This window comes from Apus apus, chromosome 1 (genome assembly GCF_020740795.1).
Source record: "Apus apus isolate bApuApu2 chromosome 1, bApuApu2.pri.cur, whole genome shotgun sequence".
Taxonomy (NCBI): domain Eukaryota; kingdom Metazoa; phylum Chordata; class Aves; order Apodiformes; family Apodidae; genus Apus; species Apus apus.
Window position 1 is genome coordinate 35,642,605 of NC_067282.1, and position 25,158 is coordinate 35,667,762.

Genomic DNA, 25,158 nt, shown 5'->3' on the forward strand with positions numbered 1-25,158 from the left:
CTTGACCCATAAAATTTACTATTTGCTATTTTGAGTGCCACTTCTATGTAAACATTTTTATAAGCAATCTAACTCTGTCTTCAAGCATACAGTTGTTTTTTTCCACAAAGGAAAATACACTTCAGGAAGGCAATTCTACAACCTTATTCTTTTGATAGTTAGGCACAATGATCTAATTTCTAAACTAATTTGTACTTGCAGTAATGTAATTAAGTGAAATACTTTTATCTTCTTTATTATACCCACACTTCAGTCCTCTTCCTGATTGTGATATTACAGCTCTCCTCTGTACTAACAATAGCTCTTAACTTTGTCTCATCACTTCATTTCACTAGGACATTACTCCTGGTAACAGTAAATCTTTACTGAAGCAACAGTAAGTCTTTAGAAACCATAATGGGTACAACTGCTCCCCAAACAAGCAAATTCCTTTGCAAAATGAAGAACTGCATTCTGATACGTAAAATTATTCCACTAATTCTCATTTTATTCAACTTGGATAGGAATTTACCCGAGAATATAAAATAAAATTATTTACTATCTAAATAAAGTAGCTGAAAATAAGTCGACATTGCTTTCCAGATTTTTATTTTCACTTCATGTATGGAAGGCTTGGTTCCTATGGCTCTCTATAGATTAAGTTACAGGAGTATTCAATAGCTCTTCTAAAGCATACATTGGCTTATTTCCATATAAAATAAGGCATAAAATATGGTTGACACATCCCTTGGGTCTTGACATGTAACTAACAGGATCACAATCCAAGAAATTAGATGTTTTTGCAAATGGAGTAATACTGTGACTTTCACTCAGAGGATCATAGAATCATAGGATGGTTTGGCTTGGAGAAGACCTTAAAGATCATCTAGTTCCAATACCCTGAATGGGAAGGGACACCTTCACTAGAGCAGAGTGTCCAAATCCCCATGCAATCTAGCCTTGAACACTTTCAGAGAGGGGGCATCCACAACTTTTCTGGCAACTTGTGCCAGTGTTTTACCACTCTAAATGTAAAAAATTTATTCCTTCTATCTAATATAAATCTCCCCTCTTTCAGCTTAAAGCCATTACCCCTTGTCCTATTGCTACACTCCCTGATAAGAAGTCCCTCCCCAGATTTCCTCTAGGCCCCTTCAGACACTAGAAGGCCACTATAATGTCTTCCCAGAGCCTTCTCTTCTCCAGGCTGAACAATCCCAATTCCCTCAGCCTGTCTTCATAGCAGAGGTGCTCCAGCCTTCTGATCATCTTCATGGCCATCCTCTGGACTCGCTCTAACAGTTCCATGTCTTTCTTATACTGGGGGCCCCAGAGCTTAATGCAGCACTTCAGGTGGAGTCAGGATAAACCCTGTTTTCACTATAAGGTTGATTCCTGAAGTTTTGTGACTATTACTACTAGAATCTGAGTCATAGCCCTGTGTGTACCAGAAAGTTGCAACGTATGCCGTTCACTACATTACTGTCTTGCCATTTGTGGAAATCTTTGCCTACCTACTGTGACCTGTATTTCATAAACCTAACAAAAACCTTTCAAAAACATAACAAAACCACAAACTTTATATCATAAGTGAAGCTACCTAACAGCTGAATTAATTAAATTAACATCTGAGAATTAACAAGGATACTATTTCTTTTTCTGTACCCTAAAGAACGTTTTCTATTCTCTGAAGAGCCATCAAAAGAAGATGCAAGAATGAAAATATGGACAACTAAAAAGACTGATAGCAAGTCTCCTGGTTATTCTTCATATTCTTGAATAGAATTGCTTAAGGACAAGAAACGTAACATACAGAAGATAAAAAATTTGAAAATAAGCTCTGCAATTAATAAAAAGCAATTGTTAAAAAAAAAGGACATAATTAAGATAAAATTGTTGCCATGTTAGTTACAAACTTTTTTCAAAGTAAATCTCTGAATGGGCTACCATTCCATACGAGTCTTCCACAAAAACTTAAGAAACTTGTGTAATCTGCAAGATAGTGGAACCACCTATTGATTTTCGTACTGAGTATAACACAGTATGGAGGAACTTATGAAGTGTGTGAAAATCCTACCCAAACAAACACAACAATCCTGGCTAGCTGAAAACACACCCTGTGATTTTGATATTTAAGACAAAACATGCTCAAGTGATGCACAGCAGAAGGAATGTTATTTCAGATAATTTTGCCATAAACTTTTAGAAAGTATGTAATAAGGAAAAAAAAATTACTTTACTTTTGACATATAGATCGCTTATAGCATATATATATATATAAATATATATATCTCACACTGCCATAATATCTTTTAGTGCTGTGATTGCTGGCATTGTTTTTTTAATGAATAAAGACTAAACTTTACATTTACAATTTGTTCCCTTGCTTTAAAAAAAAAAACAACTACAAACTGAAACTAATTACTGAATTAAAAACTGAATAAAGTTTCAAAATTAAAAAATTGGTAAGTCACTTACAAAGTGACAATGATTTAATGACTTTAGAGGAAGGGAAACCTGTAGTTTTATATTGTTGTTACAATATAAAAGGAAGACTCGATACATTGTTACCTGCGATATCTGTGTAAATTAGAGTCAATCAAATAAAACGGCAGCCAGGGGAAATGTCATATAAATCTTTAGAATACCATAAAATAAGAAAATACTGAAGTCTACTAAATTACCAAAATATTTCTTGTCTGGAATACTAATAGAAAAGTGGGAAAGTCATTATGTTTAAAAGAAGAGACAGCTTTAATTACATGAATCTTCAGGAACTGTCATATCAGTAAGCTCATTAGCTGCAATGAAAGGTCCTCCTGCTGATCTAAGAGTATTTAAAACCCAGGATTTCTAATACTTCAAAGCAAAAAGGGTATCTTTAATTCATGTAACGTAACAGAGAATTAAGTCTTCTTCAGTTATTATGAAAGTAGAAACTAAAACTTTAGCATGTAAGAGGCAAAACCAAATAGAATACCCCGAAGTAAATCACAATTGCATAGGTCAGATGTTTGTTGCTGCTTGACTGCCAAAGTAATATTTAAAAAACCTGACCATTTATTTTTCTAGTGCAATAATTAACTTATACATTGTGAATGTTTTCTCATTTATAAAATAATATACAATAAAAGTTAACTTCAGAACTAAAAGACCTTGTCACTGCTGTTAGAAGCTTGCAAATTCTGTTAGCAGCTTACTGATTGACAACTGCTGGACAATATTTATTGAAATTAAAGGAGCAAGAACATTTTTGTCAAAAAAAAGGATAAAAAGCAAATCAGTTGCTAAACATTGTAATGTTCTAATGTTCACTGTTTTGGAATCAGAAATAACTGGAGAGAGAAGTTTTAAGAATGAGCACATACAAAATAAAAACAAATACAAATAAAAATGTATGCTACAAATAGGCTGGCTGATTCAGGGACAGGCACGTCAAGGAAGAATGCTGAAAGTCATCTTTTACATAACTTGCTTTAAGAAACTTTCAGAAGACAATTGCTTGATGGTGTTCAAACCAAAACTAATAAAAAAACCAACATGCATAGTATAATTCTATTTTTATACAATGTGTCTAAGTTTTCTGTTAATATTGTTTGAATGGCATTTACACATCTTTCTATCACAGTAATTTTTATTTAGTATTTATATGGCAGTTGCAAATGACACCCTTATGTCACATAAAATGTGAAATGACTGTATCTGCAGAATTGGATAAGAAATAAGAAATAAATTAGAAAGAGTTTAATTAAAAAATAGCTTGCAAGGAAGGTATGGCAGAGAAGAATATTCTTATCAAACTTCATTGATTTATTCTTGGAAATTACTTTGAGAAATTACTTCAGAGCAGAGAATTCTGTGAAACCATGAAAGGAATGGCATTCCACCACTCCTACAAGACCCTAACCTTTGCTAGGACAAAAGCCAGAAAACAACATTATGTTAATATAATACAATCCCAGAAAAGAGTGATATATTTCCTCACCCAGTAACTCTGACCAACAAAGTAGCATATATGTAAATAGAAGCTTCCTGACAGATGACAGGAAAAAGCCAAGCTGGCTGACTTCCTTCTGAACTATCAGGAACCCGTAACCCCTAGATGAAACCTTTGGATCTAGCAGTTTTCCCAATTTATTTGAAGTCTGAATTGCCTCCAATAAATACAATCCAGGATGGAGTATTCTTGTTAAGCACTAAATACTATTTCTTGGAATCACAACATGGTTTGGGTTGGAAGGGATCATTAAGTTCTAACCTCCTGCCATGGGCAGGGACACCCTCCACTAGACCACGTTGCACAGCATCCTGTCCAAAATGTCCTTGAACATTGTCCATCCAGTGAGGAGGCATCCAGAACTTCCCTGGACAACCTGTTCCACTGTCTCACCACCCTCACAGTAAATAACTTCTTTCTAATACCGAATATAAATCTACCCTCTTTCGGTTTGAAACCATTATCACTGATCATATCTCTACAAGCCCTTGTAAACAGTCCCTCCTGGGCTTTCCTGTAAGCTCCCTCCAGGAACTGGAAGGCCACTATGCAGTCTCAACAGAGCCTTCTCTTCTCCAGGCTGAACAACCCCAGCTCTCTTAGTTGAATGGAGCAGAAACTCTAAGCCCTCAATACCCAAATTCTGTTCTGACACAACCAATATTTCTTCTGGAATGCACACGCTTGACTAGTTCATCATCAAGAAGAAAGATTTTTTACTTCCCCTCTATCACTCTCCCTAGCAGCCATAATAATGCCTTGTAACATCTGAGTTACAAGAGTGACACTGTACAAAGCAATACGGATAAACAGTGATATTTTCTAAACTGACACTAAAAAAAGGTTAACAAAGACAGTCCATCCAATCCTCTCCTCCTGTAAGAGTATGACACTGCTGAGGCAGCATCAATTTCTATCTCCATGCTTAGTCAGTTTAAATTACTTAAGCTGTGATAAGATGTGGAGAAATAAACTCTTAATTAAAAATTGTACTGAAAAAAATCTGCTGCTGCATATATTGAAGATTACCATATTCTATGCGGCATGATGAAGCAGTAGAAAGAGGAATTGATTTTTCTAGACCTCCAATGCTACTGTTGCATTAAAAACACATACGAGGGAGATAAAACTGTTCTGATTCATGTTTAGAAAAAGAAATAAAAAAGTGATGGTATGACAGCCTTTCTACATTTCTGAATTAAAAGACACTGAGTGATTGCACCACACTTATTACAGAAGAGACTGAAGATGGAAATAGTTTTAAGATAAGTTAATAGAAAAGAACTTTTAAAATAAATCTGTTTTCAACAGTGAGTCTTAAAGATCTGTTAAGAGAAATGTAATGGGAAATCCTGTAATAAATATTAGAGGGCTGAACAATAACTATTACCTTCAAGATTACTTGCAGTAGCTCAGATTACTGATTTATGCTGTAGACTATCAATGTCCATTTTTAAACTAATGCTAGTAAAAAAACCCCAACAATCTCACATAAAATACACTGCAATGCATACAGAATAGAAGCTTCTAGTTAGTTATACAAACCTTTACTAGCTTTATCTAAATGCTGAAAATCCTCAACAAAATTCAGGACATCCTGATAGCTTTCCTCACACACTTCTACAAGAAAATGGAGCAATGTTGTTTTCTGATCTGCTGACTTTGTGTCCTTCAACTAGAAAGAAAAAAAGAAATGTTAAAACACTGAGAATAAGATTATTTCTGACTACTTTAATAATGTATATATATTACTAATTGTGAACCAAAGAAAGGTAAGAATAAACTGTTGAACTGGTGTATCTTTTTTTAAAGAAAACCCAAGGTAATAGGCTGTTTCATTTCCTCCCTTGCTAAAAATCTCTAGGAAAGATCACATTAAATATTTTTTAATCTTATTCACTATTTGAATTCTGCACTCAAAAACAGTAGATATTTTTAAAAATGTAATTATTTAAACAATTTTGGAATATTTGCAAAACTGCAAATAGACTCATAGAAGTGTAAACATAAATAAAAATCAGAGCTGAACCAGCAAAATTTAACAGTCCATGATGCTCATATCCACTCCATGAAATTATTTCCTTATGTGTGAAGCTAAGTCTAGTCTAATGATATCTATGCTGTGGAAGCTGCAACCTCAACCAGCACAAGTTGTTATCAGTTCTCAATAGGGTAAACAAGTCCACAGGCTTCACTGTTTAAAAATTTTGACTTAAAAATTTCTCAAGCAAAAACTTTTCTTTCTGAACCTTTTATACACATAAAATTATTTTAAGCCCATCATTTTAAAACTTGCAGCGACTTGTGTAAAACCACTAATAATTGACATCTAGCAAACACTCAGCTATACATTTCTGTTTTAGCCTCCTGTTTGAGCTAGCCTTTTAAATCATCAGGAGATATTTTCAGAAATACAAAATTACATCTCATATGAAAGTTTTTCTCCACTAATTAAAAACTATTTCTGCATTAAACTATTTAACAGAAAAAGTATACACGTACATAGGCACACACAAAGTATGCACATACATGAAAGGGCTTCCACAATTGTACCTAGACTTGTATATCTAAGTATCAGAGAAAAAAGTGTTTAGCACAGTATTAAAGCTAGCAGTAAACAAGTAGAAAACTCATGTTTGTTTCAACTTCAAGACTGCTCTTCATCATGAAAAATACAAGTGATCAGCAATGCTCAATGATATAAGAGTAACTGCAGCAACAAGGCAGAAAGAAAAAATTAGCTTCCCTTCCAAAGAGGGTTCAAAACCTGACACAGAGATATACGGAGATTACTTCTGAATAAAGCATCAAGAGCAAGATCCATCTCAATTTAAATATACATCCACATTTGTTAATTTTTTAAAAATATGTATTAACAAAGTTTTCCCATGGTTGCAAATCTCTGAAAGATGTTTTTTTTCACAGTTCTTGTGCTTCCCAATATCCTCAGAGAATACTTAAAGGGTATTTATTGATCTAATTTTAAAACTGAAACCAAATATATGGTCTGCTTTTCCCATAATGTAAAAAGCCAATTTTGATCTTTTCAAAGATCAAAATTACACTACCTTAACAAATATGATGAAATAAGCTCTTCTGGAATGTATATGTTCTACTTCAGAAAACTGGATTAATAGTAACGTGAGACATAATTTTCAAAATAAACAGAGAATGGAACACATATAACAATACAGAAAAATACATTCTAGGGTCATTAACTGCATGCAGTGTTATAAAATAAGTTACTTCTACTGTACTGGGAATGTCAGTGATAAATGTCTCAATAATTGAAACATCACACAAAATTTCTACAATATGACACTGCTCAAAATTTATGCAGTTAACAAAAGTTAGTTTTGAAAATAAACCAGTATTATAAACATGCAATAATTTTAATATCTCAGCATTTAATACATTATTTAGTATTAGCACCAATACTGTGTCTCTCTTCTGAGAATACGAATGCATGTTCTCTGATGCAGAACTATTACAGTTCATTTCTACATGATGCAGGGAGAAGGTAAGATATGGAATAGTTTTCTGCAAAGCGGAAGGAACTTTGACAGAAGTCACTGCACATTTCTTACTTATTCAGGACCCCTAGTAAAAACTGCTGTGCAGACCACCAAGCAGTCTGCAATTTCCAGCTGTCTAGTTTAGGTCTTTGAAGGAATATTGGTTTGGGTGGGCTTTTTTCTTGTTGTAATACTAACATTTTTAAAAGTTGAACCCGTTTATTATTCTCAGAACAGGGAAGATTAAGTATTAACCAATACACTACACATAGTTAAGAAAACTCAAAAAATTGCACATACATAGTTTTACCTCTGCGTTTCCAGACAAAGTGATCTGTGTAAGACACAATTTCATAACCAGTGAAGGCCTGGCACTCACGGGCTTCCTAAATGAGGCCACAATTGGATGAGGTGAATTAGGAATTGGTGACTAGTACCCTGTTACACATTGGACTGGATAGTCCAGAGTTACCTCTAAAACTCAGCTGTCCAATACTGAAGCAGAGAATAAAATGCGTAATAGAAATTTGATCTCACTTCTCCAACAAATCTGCTGATATATTGGAATGTCACCATGTATCATGAAGGAAGAAAACTGTGGTTGATGTGCTGAATACCTGGGGCTTTTTTGGTCTGGGTCTTTTATATCATCCTTTTCTCTAGGATGATATAAAAATATAACCATCTCAGATGATACTGCTAGTATTAATTCTCTACAAAGGTAGGATAGTAAATACAAACTCCCAGTGATTCTCTCTCTGAAAATGTCAGCCTTCAAAAGAATGAGTAGTTGACTGTAGGTGGCACTTGTCCTAGAATATTTGGTGGCAAAGATCTGAAATTTTATAGATGATCTCTAAGGCAGCCATAGTTGCTCTGCCTCCCAGCAAAATCTGTAAGAGTTGGTTGGTCTTTCCTAATCAGAATGGCTTCTCTTGGAAGGGGCCTTTAAAGATCAACCAGTCCAACCTCCCTGCCAGGGTCAGGGGACATCAGTACACTCATATTCAACAAGCATTAAGGCTGCATTATCTTCCCCCTAGACAAGTTTTTAAACACCATGATCTGGCATTTACAAGCTAGAAATTTGAAGTGATGCTGAATAAAATATATGTGAAATCTTTGGCACTGGAACTTTGTTTTTTCCATAGCAAACTTCTTATATAAATGAAACATACTGAGTACTATGACATGTTTATGCATAATTAATGAAGTCATGGAAGCATTAAACAAGTATCACCACTTGTAATAATCTATCATGATACAATGTCAAAATTACACTCTACCAAGCATTTTGGTGATAGGGAGTAAATAACCTTTTTTGGTCCTAATAGTTTTGTGTCTCCTCCATCTAGAGACTTGTGATAGTGATCAGCATTTATCTTGAGCAGAAGGTTAGACTAGATTCCTACTGACACCCCTTTCCACCTGAATCATTCCATGATTCTAAGAAAAAAAATTTTAGCTCTATACTTGGCCTCACGACAACTCTCTTGAGAACTGATTTCAAAAGCTTTCCACGATCGTCTTCGCTATCAAGTTCTCAACTATCTTTGCAGTTAGAAAGCTTTCTTAACTTTTAAGCAAACATCTCGTTACCAGCCAACCCAATTATTCTATCTCCTACCTAGAAAAAAATATTCAAACACCTTCTTCATCATAAATTACTAACCAAAGGACACTGTTACGTCTTCCTCCTGTTTCTCTCCCCCCCTCTTTTTCTAAAAAAATACACCTAAATTCTTTTTTCCTCAATTAAGAAATGTTACAAGTTCATCTGGATTCTCATCAGTGAGTCTATATATTTTCTGTAGTAATTCAGAGACTTCACTTACAACCTTATTAGCACCAAGAAAGTAGTAAATAATTACCTTCTTTATAATACATAGAAAGTCCACTTTTAAGAGATATTTTTCCTCTCCAGCAGAGTGTTGTAACCTTCTATAAAGCTAAATAACTTGAAAATATGCAAATCAAATGAACTATGAGATCCTAAGTTATCAAATGCATATAATGCCACAGCACTGCAGAGTTAGCCAGGACTTAAAAGCCCATTTTCTGGAATTCTTCCTAGCCACTCACTCCCTATTTATAGTATCCCATCAGTTGACTTTCCTATGTGTAGTACTTCATGGTAGTCTTTAAAATTTTAATTTTCTAGATCTTGAATTATTTCTCCGAGATATTTTTTTAAATTTTGATCATGCTCAGCAAAGTGTCTGTAACAATTACCTTCATATTGTTTTCGTAAGTATATTTATTTTTTTTAATTGCCTTGTGCATTAAAAATAAAGAAAATATAATAAGGACTAGGACAGATTCTTCTAAAACCATACCTAAGAAGGAAACACAACCGAAGTGAAACAGAACCTTTAGTAACTTCCTTCTGACTCTTTCTTAACAAATTTTAACTCTAACTCAATAACTTCAGCTATGCTGTATTTCTTTAGGTGGCTGATGCATGCTTAAATGTTTACTTTGGACAAGGGAAGGTATATAACTTCTTCTCTATGTATATTTAAGTTACAGGTATTGCATTCAACAATGAAGAAACATCGCAAAAGGATTCTTCTGAAACATGGCAGAGTAAGTGTGATTATTTTAAAGACTACATAGAGATTATTAAATAATTCCTTGCTTATAAAGGCTATAAGACACATGCACTCTGTGCAGATTTGGCAGTGACCTCCAAGAGGGCTCAGGAATAAAATAAAAACACTAAATAAGGGGAAGCAATTAGGATTAAATTTGATTATAAATTAACAATCAGGAAAGTACAAATGACCTCTTGCATATACCTTATATAAAAGTCGAAAAAGTGAAAATGCAGGGCTAATTAGAAGAAGTGTGGAAATTATGAAACAAAAGAGAATCAGATAAAGAGAAAATTTATGTTAAAGAGAACACATAACTGTATTAAAACAGATTAAAATGTCCCATACTTTGAAGTGCTCATACATATAAGACTACAACACTATGAATAGAGTGATCTGGTCTTTCTATAATCTTATTTAGTTTTGTGTTTGTTTTTTTAAAATTTGTCCCTCAATATGGAATCTTTTAAAAGTTTAAATGCAAGCCCATCTCTAGATGGCTGTACACAGATTAGCTGTATTGTTCAAATCATCAACTGTTGCTAAGAATTATGAAAAATAACCAACCAAACAGAACAATCCAAATAATAAACTGCAGGAAAACATCAAAACGAAGTATTTAAGTAATGTAATAAAAACAAATGAAAAATTGAATGTAATACTCAACAAGGACACTGCAAAACTCACTTTACATAGGGAGCTGAGATTATATCCAAAGGTTTGAGCATTGCGAGAACCTGCATTCATGTAGTTTCCTATTAACAACACTAGTTCCAGCAGCTTGCTAAAGCTTTTACTCTTCTTTATCTCTTCACAGGCAGCACTGACAGCCATGATGTCAGGTTTGATGTTGTTCACCTGCTCCTCAAACTGGAGCTTAAAAAGAATAGCACTGAGCCGTGGCCGTAGTCTCTTCACGTTGCTCATCTGATTGAAAAGAAAATAAGAGATTTCCTTTAAAATTCATGCTACACTTTGGCACTGTACAAATGCATACAATCTGTAATGATTTATTGGTGTGACAGGCTTGAAGAAGCAATATATCTGCTATAACTGATAGCAAATGAACGAATGAATGAGAGACACTTGGGTAAGCAACAGAAATCCCATCTTGTGGTTAATATAAACTGCCCCCATCCTTTCCCAATAACTAGTATGTGTAAGCAATAAAAGATAAAGTGTCATCATATATCACATCTGTCAACTCATATACCAAATCCTATAAAACTAATCCAAGTTTATGACCCAGTAGTTGCAAAGTAATAAAAGTAGTTCACAAATTTTGTATAACTCAGGATGTACCAAACCAAGGCAAATCTTATTTTCCTGTGCAAATATTTAAAAGCCTATTTCTATAAGATCTTACTACAAACTTGAAGGACAATAACAGCTTTGAAACATCCTAGCTATGAAACACTTAATATAGCATACTTTAGTACATATTAGTAGTCAGACCCCATTATAGTACTGGACCCTATACAGTTAATTAGGTAAAGCAGAATGCTTTCAGGAAAACAGTAGCTTCTGCAGATGGTATGCAAAGGGCTTGGCTTTTTCTATGGTTTACCAATCAGGGATTTTCAACAGAAGTTTTAATCTTCCCCTATAGCTTAGGTCGCTGAATTCCTATCCCAGAGATACTTTGCATATTATTTACTATACCCAAACAAGACTCTACATTGTATTGCTTCTTTAAATCAAGGGCCATCAAATGCATTCAATAAAAACAATTTCTGCATCTCCCAAGTTTCCAATGAATTACTCATCCTTCTAACTCCCACAGAAATCTTTAAACATTATTTTAGGTTAGGTATCCCAGTAGCTTTTCATCTTCAATGTTTTCTCCCTACCAGGAATTACATGTTCCTTGCCTTTTTCTTCTTCCACAGCAGGTATGTTTTCTTTCTCCCTGCCCTGTGGTTCTGTTTGCACACAAGAAACACCAATCTCAAATTCTTCCATGAGCTTCTTCCTTCATTTTTCCCTATCCCTGCTTTCACACCAATTTGATGAATTCTGTAAGATCTTCCCCATACTTGTATTTTTCCTTCTGAAGGCAAGGTTTAAACCAATAACATTTTCACAATCCCTGAAATCCTAAACTAGGTTTTGTTTAGTTTTTTACAGTAAAACACCCATTATGATTTCCAGGTATCAGTACTTCTCAATGTGAGAAAAGCAACAATATTGGAACTTCTCCTACCAAGTAATAGATTACATATACTAGCCTTAAAAGTTTGTCTTTAAATTGGAAAAATCTCCCTTCAAACAACAGTGATGCCAAAGTTTTTACAGAATATTTCTCAATCCATATGTAGTCTATTAATTAAAAATAGCTCTGACAGTACAAAGTTCACAGGTCATTTGGGCCTGATTATCCCACAACAGACTCAATGAAAAGGGTAAGGGTTACACTCTTCATCCATTTCACTGTACAGTCAAACAAGGGATTTTAAACTGATACCAAAGGCTGTCTAATCCAAAGGGTTTGATCTAGAAGCAGAAGAGGATAGAATTTATGATCTATTTTGTTGGTTTTTACTGACTATGACAGCAGAAAAAAATATAATCAGGTAGAGTTAACATTTTATCCTGCTTCTGCAATGCCTGCCTGGTAGTGCAACCACCAGATGATGTCCCATTGGAGTAAACATATCATCTGCATTTTAGTTCACATAAGAAATCTTGAAGTAAAATAAGCAAGCCTTTCCAATAACTACACTTTGATTTGCATCACAGAGCAGAGCACACAAATAGGATGCCTTTCAGATGAAACTAGGTTGATTAGCCCACAGACTGTCTCCAGCCTGGTCCTAAAGTAAAATACTAAAATGAATATAGTTGGAATGTTAGCTCAGCACCAACCCTGGGCAGATATTCTGTATTCATCATCATACACTAAATAGCACCCATTAGTGTGGGGTAAGGAAGAGAATAGGTAAGCAAGGATAATTGGATTTGAAATTAAATAGAGCATTTCACAGTGAAATTGAAATGGAAGTACTTAAAAGCCACCCAAAAAGAATCTAGTGCTCTTACAACTTGACATCTAATTCAGGAATAAATATTTAAAATAATATTAAGATACGGAATAGAGGCAAGTGTCACAAAATCATTCTCCCAGCTCCATCAGGAAGAATCAGTATTAAATCCTTTTCATCAAACAATTCACTTATTAGATTTATATGTGTACTATTACTTCTCAGCATATTGAGAATATGCTTAATTTTAAGTTTTTTCCACCATTCAGGAAAATATTTAAACTAGACAAGAAAAAAACACAAAACCCCATTGAAACTGTCCAGATTTTTAATATTTGTCCCTACTCAGGGTGCAACAGAGACAATCATTAATATCAAACAATGGGAAATAACAAAATAGCATAAATTTCATTGATTTTAAATGGTTCCAAACTCAAGATAATACAGAACCAGCAGATAATGCATCATTTACTGACTCTTGGCTTCTCAGACGGGCACATTGTTGAAAATGAAATAATCAAGAACTTCAGATCATAACGATGTGTTGCCAAAACATGAGCAAGCAAATATGCATGGAAGACGCAAAGTTTTCATCAGAACTAGTTAAAATACAACAAATAAAGTTCCATACAAAAGCCTTAGGATGGATGCAGAAATAAGTAATCTAAAAAATCAGAAGCAGAAGCACATGCCAGAAAGGCAACAGAGATGTCACTGGGCTTGTTCGAATTACTGGTTTTTAAACACTCTGAAATCCATTGCTCACATACAACACATAGTTGGTAGTATTTGTTTAGTTGTTTGCTAAGTCAATAATTGAAAAGGGAGGAGAGTTCCCTTCATAATATTGTGGCTTTCTTTGTGACATGTAGTCTACACATATATTCCAGCTGAAGAATCCATACACCTTATCACAAGAAATGCTAGGAATTCAAGTGTTTCCATGTTGAGAGGCTTATGTTCATGCTCTGTAATTTTTATATTCATCACATTAAGTACATAAGTCTACTTATGTCCTTATAGTGGAATCCTGAAAACAGACAATCCAAATAACTAAAAAGGGAAGCTGAAGTAGAAACCTAAAGAGTGAATGGACTACACGTGTCAGAGAACTCAGTGTATGGCTAGCACACTGTACTATTTTTCAAGTAATAGTCCACAAGAATATTCTCATTATGTACAAGTCCAAGTGGAAACTGAGAAATGAGTTGAGCTATATCCAGTAGTAGCTCTCACAGCCCTTTATCCAACAGCTAAGAGAGGATTTTCTCTCAAATACAGCATAAATCAGAAGGCACCTGCAAAAGTGTGCCTTCACGTTTCATTTTCTGCTTTGTTGGTGTCAAGTAAAGGAACATGTCTCAGAAGTTACACTGACATTACATTTTGATCACTGAATGTGATTTATTCTTACAACAAGCTCATAGAGGAAAACACTGCAAGCGTTCCAGTTTCACAATATAACTTTCTTGAAGGATCAACAGTGCTGGGGCTGTCAAACCACTTGAAATTGTTCCCATCCAAAAAGAAAAATATCAGTTACAGCCAAGCCAAATAAATAAAAGAGTAAACTGGAAGGCCATCCTCTGTGGAAAATATATGGTTTTCATCACTTCAACATCAGTGAACTCTACAGAGTTCATAGGTAAAAAGTGTGAATTCCTAGCACTTATCTTTAGACTCAGACACTGGAAAAGCAGAACAAAAAAATTGAAGGAAGAACTGATACCTTAACAGACCTTTCATTGCATTTAAAGAAGGAAAAAAAAAGAAGACTCTGCTCAATTTGAAATGGTCAGCAAACAAGCCCAGTTCTTAGTTGAAGACTACCAGCATTCTGGAAAGACCAAACATTATTTCAGTATACTGGAAGTCAATCTACAATAATGGAACAGTATTTTTGTTGAGATGGTTTCATGGCTATGAGGAAATACTACTACTTTCTTCATCTTTGACACATTCTTTTTCCCAAATTCTTACATTTTTAAGCAGACCTAACAGATTTAAAAAAAAACATGTTTTCATTAAAAGGTACATACGGAGCACATGCCACTAGACTGAAAAGCTTTCCTCATGGGAAACCAAGTCAAGAGTTTAATATAGGTAAAAAAACCTCTAATGCAGCCAGATAACATATAAATATATTTATACTAAAAGTCAAGGGCACAAGTCATGGAGGAATTTAAAAACTAATAAATAATATCAAATCAAATGGAGAAAAGTTTCTAAAGTAAAACAAATCTAGCTGTATTCCACATGGAAAAATCTGAACAGCATGGCTCTGAAAGAAGTGCTTCATCTTGTGTCTATAGCTACTACCTGGAATCTACCTCCAAATGAAAATTAAGTCTACAAAATCATTTTGAGTGTCCTGACATACGAGTAATGACTGGGACTGTCTGAAAACCATGACAGCAGGCTTAGTACTTTCCAGCAGGTTGAACCACCATACTAAAACATAAAAGTGGACTTTGATGCTACATAATTCTTTAAGCAATGCACAGTGGTAACAGACCACAATAGCAGCCGATTATGCTGTCTTTGATGTGACAGACATGACCTGTTTCAAAAAAGCTCAGATCTCTAGTACGTTCATATTTAGTATAGTCTTCTCTACGGACCCAACAGGGCATTCAAGTTAATTTCCTCAGCAGGAAGTTATGTGTCTATGAAGATGGCAGTACTGGTAAGGAAAAAGCATTTCACTGTAGATCTTCTGTAGTCCTGTCAATAGAAAATTCAACAATGTCCATGGAATTTTTATCTGTATAGTTACGTAGTTATGTATCTGGGGCAAAAAGCCTGACACGAAGTGTCACATAAGTGAATGCTGTGAAAGACAGCTTGTGTCATCTTGGAGAAAGTTCCCCAGTTCTACAAAATTATCAGAGGGTAAGTAAAACCTACAGCATTTGAGTCCATAGGAGCTCCATTGAGCTTTAAGGTCTGAAGATGGAACAGGTGAAATATCTGCATAGTAATTTCAAGCTGCAGGGATCTAAGAGGAACTGACTAGCCTCATGATTATTTTCAGCACAGCTGGGCTACATGAGCCAGGCATTTGGATGCCTCACTCAATGTAGAGGGCTAAATTCCAAGAAACCATGGAAGTTGTGAGGGTCAAAATGGAAGGTCACGTACTGATCATGGTCCTTACTTAAAACAGAAGTGTTTTTCTTATAATGTTCAAAACACAACATGAACATCACTAGAGAATTTCTTCCATTTCTAGTGAAGCAAAAACAGCAAAATAAATTCAGCACAGGCTATTGAAACATTTCGGGGAATCTGCAAAGTGCATGGTTGGAGGCAAAAGATGAGCATCTTTCAAATAAACAACCTTATTGATTTGAAGTTGTTGAGTTATCTGCCATGAAGAAAATGGAAAGAGCCTGTGTGTGTGCTAGAAGAAATAACAATCAATCACTTTCAGCCATTTGAATTAATAACAGACAACAGTAAGACAATTTTTAACCTGCTCTTTAGATTAACTACCCAAAATACGTTTACTGGAACTAAACCGAGATAAGAGCGAGACCTGCTGATACTAATCTTTTCCAGGAACATTCAGTGAAACAGGGGGAGTAACATATAATTATAGAATCACAGAATGGTTAAGGTTGGAAGGGACCTAGAAGACCATCTAGTTCCAACCTCCCTGCTATGAGCAGGGACATCTCACACGAGACCACACTGCACAAAGCCTCATCCAACCTGGCCTTGAACAACTCCAGGGAGGAAGCATCCACAGACTCCCTGGGTAACTCATTACTGTGCCTTACTACCTTCATGGTTAAGAACTTCTAACCTAAATCTACCCTCTTCCAGTGTAAAGCCATTACCCCTCATCCTATCACTACATGACTTTGTAAAAATCTCTCCCCAGCTTACCTCTATAGGACCCCTTCACGTATTGGACAGCCACTATAAGTTCTCCTCAGAGAATTCTCTTCTCCAGGGTGAATAGTCTCAACTCTCTCAGTCTTTGTAGGAGAGGTGCTTCAGCCTTTTGATCATCTTCATGGCCCTCCTCTCGACCCTCTCAAAAGGTTCATGTCTTTCCTGTACTGAGCGCTTGAGAGCTTTACACAATATTCCAGGTGCAGTCAAGAGCAGAGTAGAGGAGCAGTATCCAATCCAGCCCAATGGCAATTGCAAACACTAAGATCAGTGCAGACCATGATAGCCACTTTCAGAAGATATTTCTGGTGCCTGTTTCTCCCCCCTCTCCAGATTCAAGGCTTGAAAGGCACTACAGGAGTTAAGGATGTTCTCCCTCTAAACAACATAAGTAACTTGACACAATTTGTCATAAAGATTCTTTAACTGTCAGAGATGGCATATAATAGAAAGTTAATCTTTGGCAGCACTTCTAGAAAAGCTGGAATTACTGATAGAGAATGCTGACAAGGCAGAGCAACAGATAAATGAGTTCTAGAAGACAACGGAAGAAGGTAAGGTTTACAGACAGAAATTAACACAATCAAGACATCTAACGGCATGGATGGACCTCAGCACTTTGGGATTTTGAACAAACTGAAATGTCCTTAGATACAGCTATGACCAAGCACCAAGTAATGAGAAAGGCAGAGTACACACTACCACTATATCTGCAGAGGTGATATTTTCCAGACAATAGTGAAAAATATTAATACTCTGAGTTATTCTCAACGAGGACACACAGGTGAAACCATCAGCTGAATATGGCATTGATCATTTTAAGTGTCTGCTGAATTATTTAAGACCAACTAGGCCTTTATCAGGCCTCACTCTAATCTTCAATTTACTCTAGTGAAATCTTTCCATTTAGTACAAACTCATTAAAAACACATCCATCAATGAAGAAGCTGTGAAGCCCCATGAGGATTACTTGCCAAATTCTATTTGGGTTAGCTATCAGTGTATCTCACAAGGTCTAAGCATTAATTATTTCTGAAACAAATCCCTCCCAACCACCACTCCACCCCCCACAACAGACAAGATGGGAACACATTTCCAAATATTTCAAGTTTTAAGAAAAATAAAAAAGTAGGAGCTATCACATGTGGCTCTTGAGACTATTCTCAGGTGTGAAACTGCCAGTAATGTTGCTTATGTTTAAGGTCAAATATTCACTAATAGCATCCTGAAAAACATTAGAAAATTTTTAAATCAAAAGTGTTTAAAAGAGCACCAAAATTATTCTTTTTTTTTTTTAGTATGGAATTGCTTTTATGGATTTAAAACCATATTAATAAATTAAATATGTCCAAGACTATTTTACCTCACTAAGAATTACATGCACTGATGAATCTACATGCTTGCTACTGAATTCAGCTCTCTGTGCAGCACAACCAAGTCAGAACTACATTTGGCAATGGTTCCTGGTGCAACAGGCAGTTAACATGTTGGCATGGAGAGCCCTGAAGCCTTAGAACTGTTGTGTGGCTAAAATCATGGAGTGAGGTGAATGTGTGTACCTGGGGTGTTGGACGAGGAGTATAGAACCATGCAACTCTCTGAATAATCAATTAATTTTTGTGTATTCTGGCACTCATCTATGTAAACTGCATCCCAAAATAAGCCGGGGAGGGTAGGGGTAAAGATCTGGAGCCACCTGATATGGTACCAAACATTGCCATGCCACCAAAAAGCACCCTGAGATATCAGGCCCAAGAGGTTCAGGGATGTCTCCTAGACATTCAAGTTCTGTACAGCTGGAACATATTTGTACCCAGCTTCCCAATGATGTGCTGCTCCATCTTCCCAAAGATGAAATAGGGAAGATGTGCTTTCTAACCATTATAACTTGCCTTAATAAAACTATCTGCCTGTCTTATTCTTCAGTCCTCAACTATCCGACTGGATGCTCGACTCATGAGATCTCTTGCTCTCTCCCAAACTGTGCCCAGGAACGGTTTGGGAAAGCGCAGTTCTTCACAGGCCAAAAACATACTCGTGTCTATTCTAACAAATTAGTGCTATGGACAATTAAGGTTCAATGTCCAGATGCATACTCTGGTGCTTTTTAGTTGATTGGGATATACACGGTCTTCAAATGTCATCTAGCAATTTATCATTCCTGCAACTACTAAACATAGTGGGATACACAATGGTTCAGAAAGTTTATTTCAATATATTGAATAATACTCAAAATCAATATAAAAAAATTACAAAAACTTGATTTGGATGTTTTTTGTTACTATTATTCATAGAGTCATAGAATTATTTCATTGGAATGGACCTTAAAGATCACCCAGTTCCAACCTCCCCACATGAGCAGGGACACATCCCACTAGACCAGGTTGCTCAAAGTCCCATCCAACCTAGGCCTTGAACACCTCCAGGGATGGGGCAGCTGCAACTTCTCTGGGAAACCTGTTCCAGTGTTTCAGCACTCTCACAGTAAGCAATATCTAATCTATATCTACCTTCTTTCAGTTTGAAACCATTCCATATCATCCCATTGCTACAAGCCCTTGTAAATAGTCCCTTCCCAGCTTTCCTGCAGGCCACCTTCATATACTGGAATGAACTTATGATAAAAAAACAAAAGATCAGCATGGACATGAAGGATTGCGTATGTGAAACAACACTTACAGATCAAAAATAATGTATGGATGTTAAAATATATGGAGATCAAAAAAGAATGTCAGGACCTCATACATAAGATAAAAGCTATGAGGATTCTCTAAATCATGACCAGCAAAAAGCTATTTTAATCAACCATTCTTTTGCTTCCTCTCAAATACAAATATATGGATTTGATGGATGGACCACTTGGTGGATAAGGAATTGACTGGGTGGTCACACTCCAAGGGTTGTGGCCAACAGCTCGATGTCCAAATGGAGACCAGTGATGAGTTGTGTTCCTTGGGGGTTGCTACTGGGAGAAACGCTGTTTAACATTCTTATTGGCAATATGAACAGTGGTATTGAGTGCACCCTTAGCAAGATTGCTGATCACACCAAACTCTGTGGTGAGGTTGACACGCTGGAGGAAAGGGATGCCACCCATAGAGACCTTGACAGGATCCAGATGTGGGCTTGTGCAAACTTCTTGAAGTTCCACAAGGTCAAATGCAAGGTCCTGCACCTCGGTCAAGGCAATTCTGAGCACAAACACAGGCTGGGCAAAGAATGGATTGAGAATGGCCCTGAGGAGAGACTTGGGGGTGTTGGTTGATGAAAAGCTCAACATGAGTCAGCAAAGTGAGCTTGCAGCCCGGAAAGCCAACTGTGTCCTGGAGTGCATCAGAAGAAGTGAGGCCAGCAGGTCACAGGAGGTGATTCTGCCCCTCTGCTCTGCACTTATGAGACCTCACTTGGAATGCTGTGTCCTGCTCCAGGAGCCCTCAACACAAGAAGGACATGGAGTCGTTGGAGCGAGTCCAGAGGAGGGCCGCAAAGTTTATCAGAGGGCTGGAGCACCTCTCCCATGAAGACAGGCTGAGAGAGTTGAGGTTGTTCAGACAAGCGAAGAGAAGGCTCTGGGTAATGTTTATTGCAGCCTTCTGGCACTTGAAGAGTGCCTACAAGAATGCTGGAGAGGAACTTTTTACAAGTGCATGTAGCAATAGGACAAGGGCTAAAGGCTTTAAACTGAAAGAGGGAAGATTTAGAATAGATATTAGAAAGAAAATGCTCATTGTAAGGGAGATGACATACTGGAGTAGGTTGCCCAGGGGAGCTGTAGATGTAGAAGTGTTCAAGGGCAGGTTGGATGGGGCTTTGAGCAACCTTGTCTAGTGGGAGGTGTCCCTGCCCATGTAGGAGGTTTGGAATTAGGTGATCTTTAAGGTCCCTTCCAACCCAAACCATTTTGTGATTCTGTGATTCTTTATACCTTTTTTTCTTTTCAATATTTGTAAAAGAGAATTAGGCTTACCTAAGGTAAGCATAACTCAAAAAAAAGGGGTATCACTCTGTGTCACCATATTAATCCACTAATAAAATCCATTTCCCCAGTTTGAGACAAATTTTTTCAGTGGCTTGTTTGGTAAAGGCAGAGATCAGATAATTCTGCTATGATTTAGGCATTAACTAAGATTTGTGATATGATATCCTAGGTGCAAAGTGTTTCTTTTTTTTTCAAAAGGTGTTCTTAAAAATAGGTATTTCAGCAGTGGTATCTTACTAATTGCAACGTTTAGTCAGTGTATACACTGAATAAGCAGAGAAATATCTTTCAGTGCATTCTGCTTTCCTATGGAACAATCAACTACGCCAACCCAAAAAGGTTCTTCGCTTTGCCTGCTTGAAAAGATGTCAGAATACAGACTCCACACACAGTCTTCCTATTCACTCAGTTCTATTGTTTTGTTATTCCCATTATTAAAAAAAAAAAACACAACATGATCTAGCCTGTGTCTTTTTTTTTTTTTGTCAAAAATGTACACCTACTACATATTGCCATACTAATTTTACTAAAAACAACTAGAAAGAACAATGGTTTATTTTTCAACTCTCCCACAGTTTCTCAAATAAGCATGTTATTTCTTTTATCATATTATGTTTCTTAAAAGGCTCAATCCTTGGTTGCCTGAAATTAATACCACTGTATTAATGGATCACATTATTAATTGTGCTGCATTTGAGAACATTATCTCCATTACTTCTTTTTGTTCTTATTTTCAAAAATTCCTGCACAACTATAAACCATGACTCAGAATTGCATTTAACTTAGACCTCCTATTTTTTTATAAGATAATATATTGTTAAAGAAGGTTCATAAGAGTTCTTGCTGAAAAACTATATCATGTTCCCCAACCAACCAGCTGATCTAGAAACTTTGATTATTTTTTTTTGCAATCCCTAAGTTCTTCTGTGAATTTTAATTGCATCTCCATTAGCCAAATTTCTTCATTTTACCTGGTTTTTATACTTAAGATTATTCATGTTGGCATTTCTCCTTTGAAGTTTTCCTCAAGGGAGTATCTAAATTAATTTTTTTTTTTCCCAAGTTATCAGCACCTTCACTTGGTAGCCAAATGGGAGCTTTAAATGGCCTAAGCAAAAGATAAGAAAATTAGGGCTGTCCCTGAGAAAGTGAACAGTGGGCTCATGCCAGAACACTGTCAATGCCTGGAGCAACAAGAAAAAACATACCCTAATGGAGTGGAACTGAAGCAATGTCAGATCAGCACCGGTCCCAGTACCAACCCCTGAGGAACGGCACTTATCACTGGTCTCCATTTGAACATTGATTTGTCGGCCAGAACCCTCTGAGTGCGACCATCCCGCATTCCTTATCCACCGAGTGGTCCATCCAACAAATTAATATTGTCCAACCTACAGACCAGGATGCCACACAGGACAGTGTCAAACACTTTGCAGAAGACCAGGTAGATGATGTCAGTTGCTCTTCCCTTGTCCACCAATGCTGTGACTTCATCATAAAAGGCCTCCAAATTTGTCAAGCATAATTTGCCCTTGGTTAAGCTATGTTGGTTTCCACCAACCTCCTCCTCAATTTCCATGTGCCTTAGCAAAGCCTTCAGGCGGATCTGCTCTATGATCTTGCCACGAACAGAGGTGAGACTAACTGACCTGCAGTTCCCTGGGTCTTATGTCCTTCCCTTTTTAAAAAAAGGGATTATCGTTGCCCTTTTCTAGTCAGGGGGAACTTCATCAGACTACCATGACTTTTCAAGTATGATGGAAAGCAGCTTTGCAACTTCATCTGACAATCCCCTCAGGATCTGCAGATGGATCTCATCAGATGCCATGGAACTGTGCACTTTCAGGCCCTTTAGATAGTCTTAAACCTGCTCTTCTCCTACAGTTAGCAGATCTTTCTTCTCCCATTCTCTGCCTTTCCTTTCTGCAACCTGGGTGGTGTGGCTAGAGCACTCACTGGTGAAAACAGAGGTTAAAAAAAAAATAAATTAAAAAAAATTAAATTCTCCGTATCATGAATGACCAGGCCTCCTGTTTCTTTCTGGAGACAGCCCACATTTTCTCTAGTCTTCCTTTTATCACTATCATACCTCTAGAAGCTCTTCTTGTTACTATTCATGTCCCTGGCCAGATGTAAATCTATCTGGGCTTCAGCTTTCCTAACCTCATCCCTGGCTGCTCAGACAACTTCTTTGTTCTCCTCCCAGGCTACCTATCCTTGCTTTCACTTTCTGTGGACTTTCTACATCTAAGTGTGTCCAGAAGCTCCTTGTTCATTCATGCAGGTCTCCTGGCATTCTTGTCTGCCTTCCTTTTTGTTGGGATGCATCGCTCCTGGGCTTGAAGGAGGTGATCCTTGAATACTATGCACCTTTCTTGGGCTTTTCTCCCCTACAGGGCTTTATCCAAGGGCACTCTACTAAGCAGATCCCTGAAGAGGTCCAAGTCTGCTCTCCAGAAGTCCAGGGTAGCGTGTTTGCTGTACACCCCCCTTTTGGCTGTAAAAATCCTGAATTCCACCATTTTGTGGTCACTGCAGCCAAGGCTGCCAGTAAGCTTCACGTACCTTACCAGCCTCTCCTTAGAATACTTAATCACTCTAATTCAAGAACTCAGTGTCTTCTTTGCCCAATACATTTTAGCAAAATAGTTCAGTGTTTCAGCGCCTTAATCATCTCTTATGCAAAAGAATCAAAGAAATAGGCTGTATTATATACATTGGGTATAATGAAATATTCTAGAGCAGGGTAAGACTACCTAAGAACAAAAGCCTTTCGAGAAAGATGTCTGAAATTCAAAGCATCATTGTTGGTGGCAAAGACACTGGATTTTGTTTCAGATTAAAGACAAATACACACCCATACTCAGGAGCAAGGCTCGAATGGTGGTCTGGCAATAGTTTGGTCAATGAAAAACCATTCTCAGATGACTGCATTTAAAGAATTGGTCACAGTTGACAAACCTAACTAGTAGTAACTATTTTATCAATTTCACTAAAAAAGAATGTGGCTGACGTTACTAAATTACCTGATTGGTTGTTCAAGATAATTTTTGGAGGTCCAACCCAAACTATTCTATGATTCTTCTTAAACATTGTTTATTTAATACCATGAGAGAGACTACACCCAAAATCACACACACACACACAAATAAATAAATCTATAAACCAATACTTTCTTCTCAGTAGGAAAGAACTATCTGCAAAACATATCAATATTGCTAAATGTTTTAAGTCCTAAAGCAACATAATAGTTAAACTGCTCACTAGATAAAACACCAGGAAAATAAAGCAACAACAAAAAAACACCACCAAAAAAACCAGCCTTCTGTCAACAGTCACCAACCAAGATGATCACATAGCTGAAACCATTCATCTCAAACAGGTCTCACATTCCAAATGTGCTATTGTAGGATCATTCATTTCTAAACAAAAAGAGAAGTTTTCGTCATTTCAAAGTTTTGCAGAACACATCGCTCAGCATTGGTCATGATCAATGAAATCTCCAAGAACATAATATGAAGGCTGAATTGCTTTAGAAGGAAGTTTATTGCACCGTGTAAACCAAAAACAAAACATGAACTACAGTAAAACAAAATGCAACTGAATATTTAAATTTTGGCAAGCAAAAGCACACTTCATAAAGAATGTGAGCAACTAAACACAGCATTCAAACCAGCATCAACTTGAGACAGTACTGTGAAGCTAAGTTAAAGTGCTGAACAAAATGAAGAGATTTAACACCATTTTCATAAAAACATAGTTTTCATACAGTAGTTCATGGCTGTGCACAAACAAACAAAAAAACCCTAAAAACCAGACTCCACACTAAATAAGTGATAATATCTGTGTCCTGAGACACCAGTGCCAAGTAAGTGAAAGAAAGAACATACGGGAAAATGAGGTAGTTTATCTAAATAAAACCCAAAATCTGGAAGAGAATATAAGAGTAAGAAGAGATTTATTTCATGCTTACTGCTGAATGAACATAAAAGTGCAAAGTAACTTAAAAAGAAGAGACTAACGGAAGAAACCACAAAAACAACCCACAGAGTCACCTAAGGAAAAAAAACCCAAGCCACACTCATGAAGGGAACCTCAACAGTTTAGAGTCATGCCCTCAGTGTCTTTAGGTCAACAGCAGACATACCATACCATGATGGTCACAGCATGCCAGTATCTCAGCAAGTGTCTTGCTGTTTCTTTCAGAGTATCC

The 25,158-nt window shown here is 36.5% G+C and overlaps 1 protein-coding gene across 1 annotated transcript in view; it reads right to left on the minus strand.

Annotated features, from left to right (window-relative positions):
• Nucleotides 1–25,158, minus strand: part of DIAPH3 (diaphanous related formin 3) — a 236,530-nt gene that overhangs the window by 95,995 nt on the left and 115,377 nt on the right. The window contains exons 21-22 of the mRNA XM_051623494.1: nucleotides 10,773–11,012; nucleotides 5,522–5,651 (exon numbers count right to left, since the gene is read on the minus strand). Coding sequence (XP_051479454.1) covers nucleotides 5,522–5,651; nucleotides 10,773–11,012 — 370 coding nt within the window. The remainder of the gene's footprint in view (nucleotides 1–5,521; nucleotides 5,652–10,772; nucleotides 11,013–25,158) is intronic.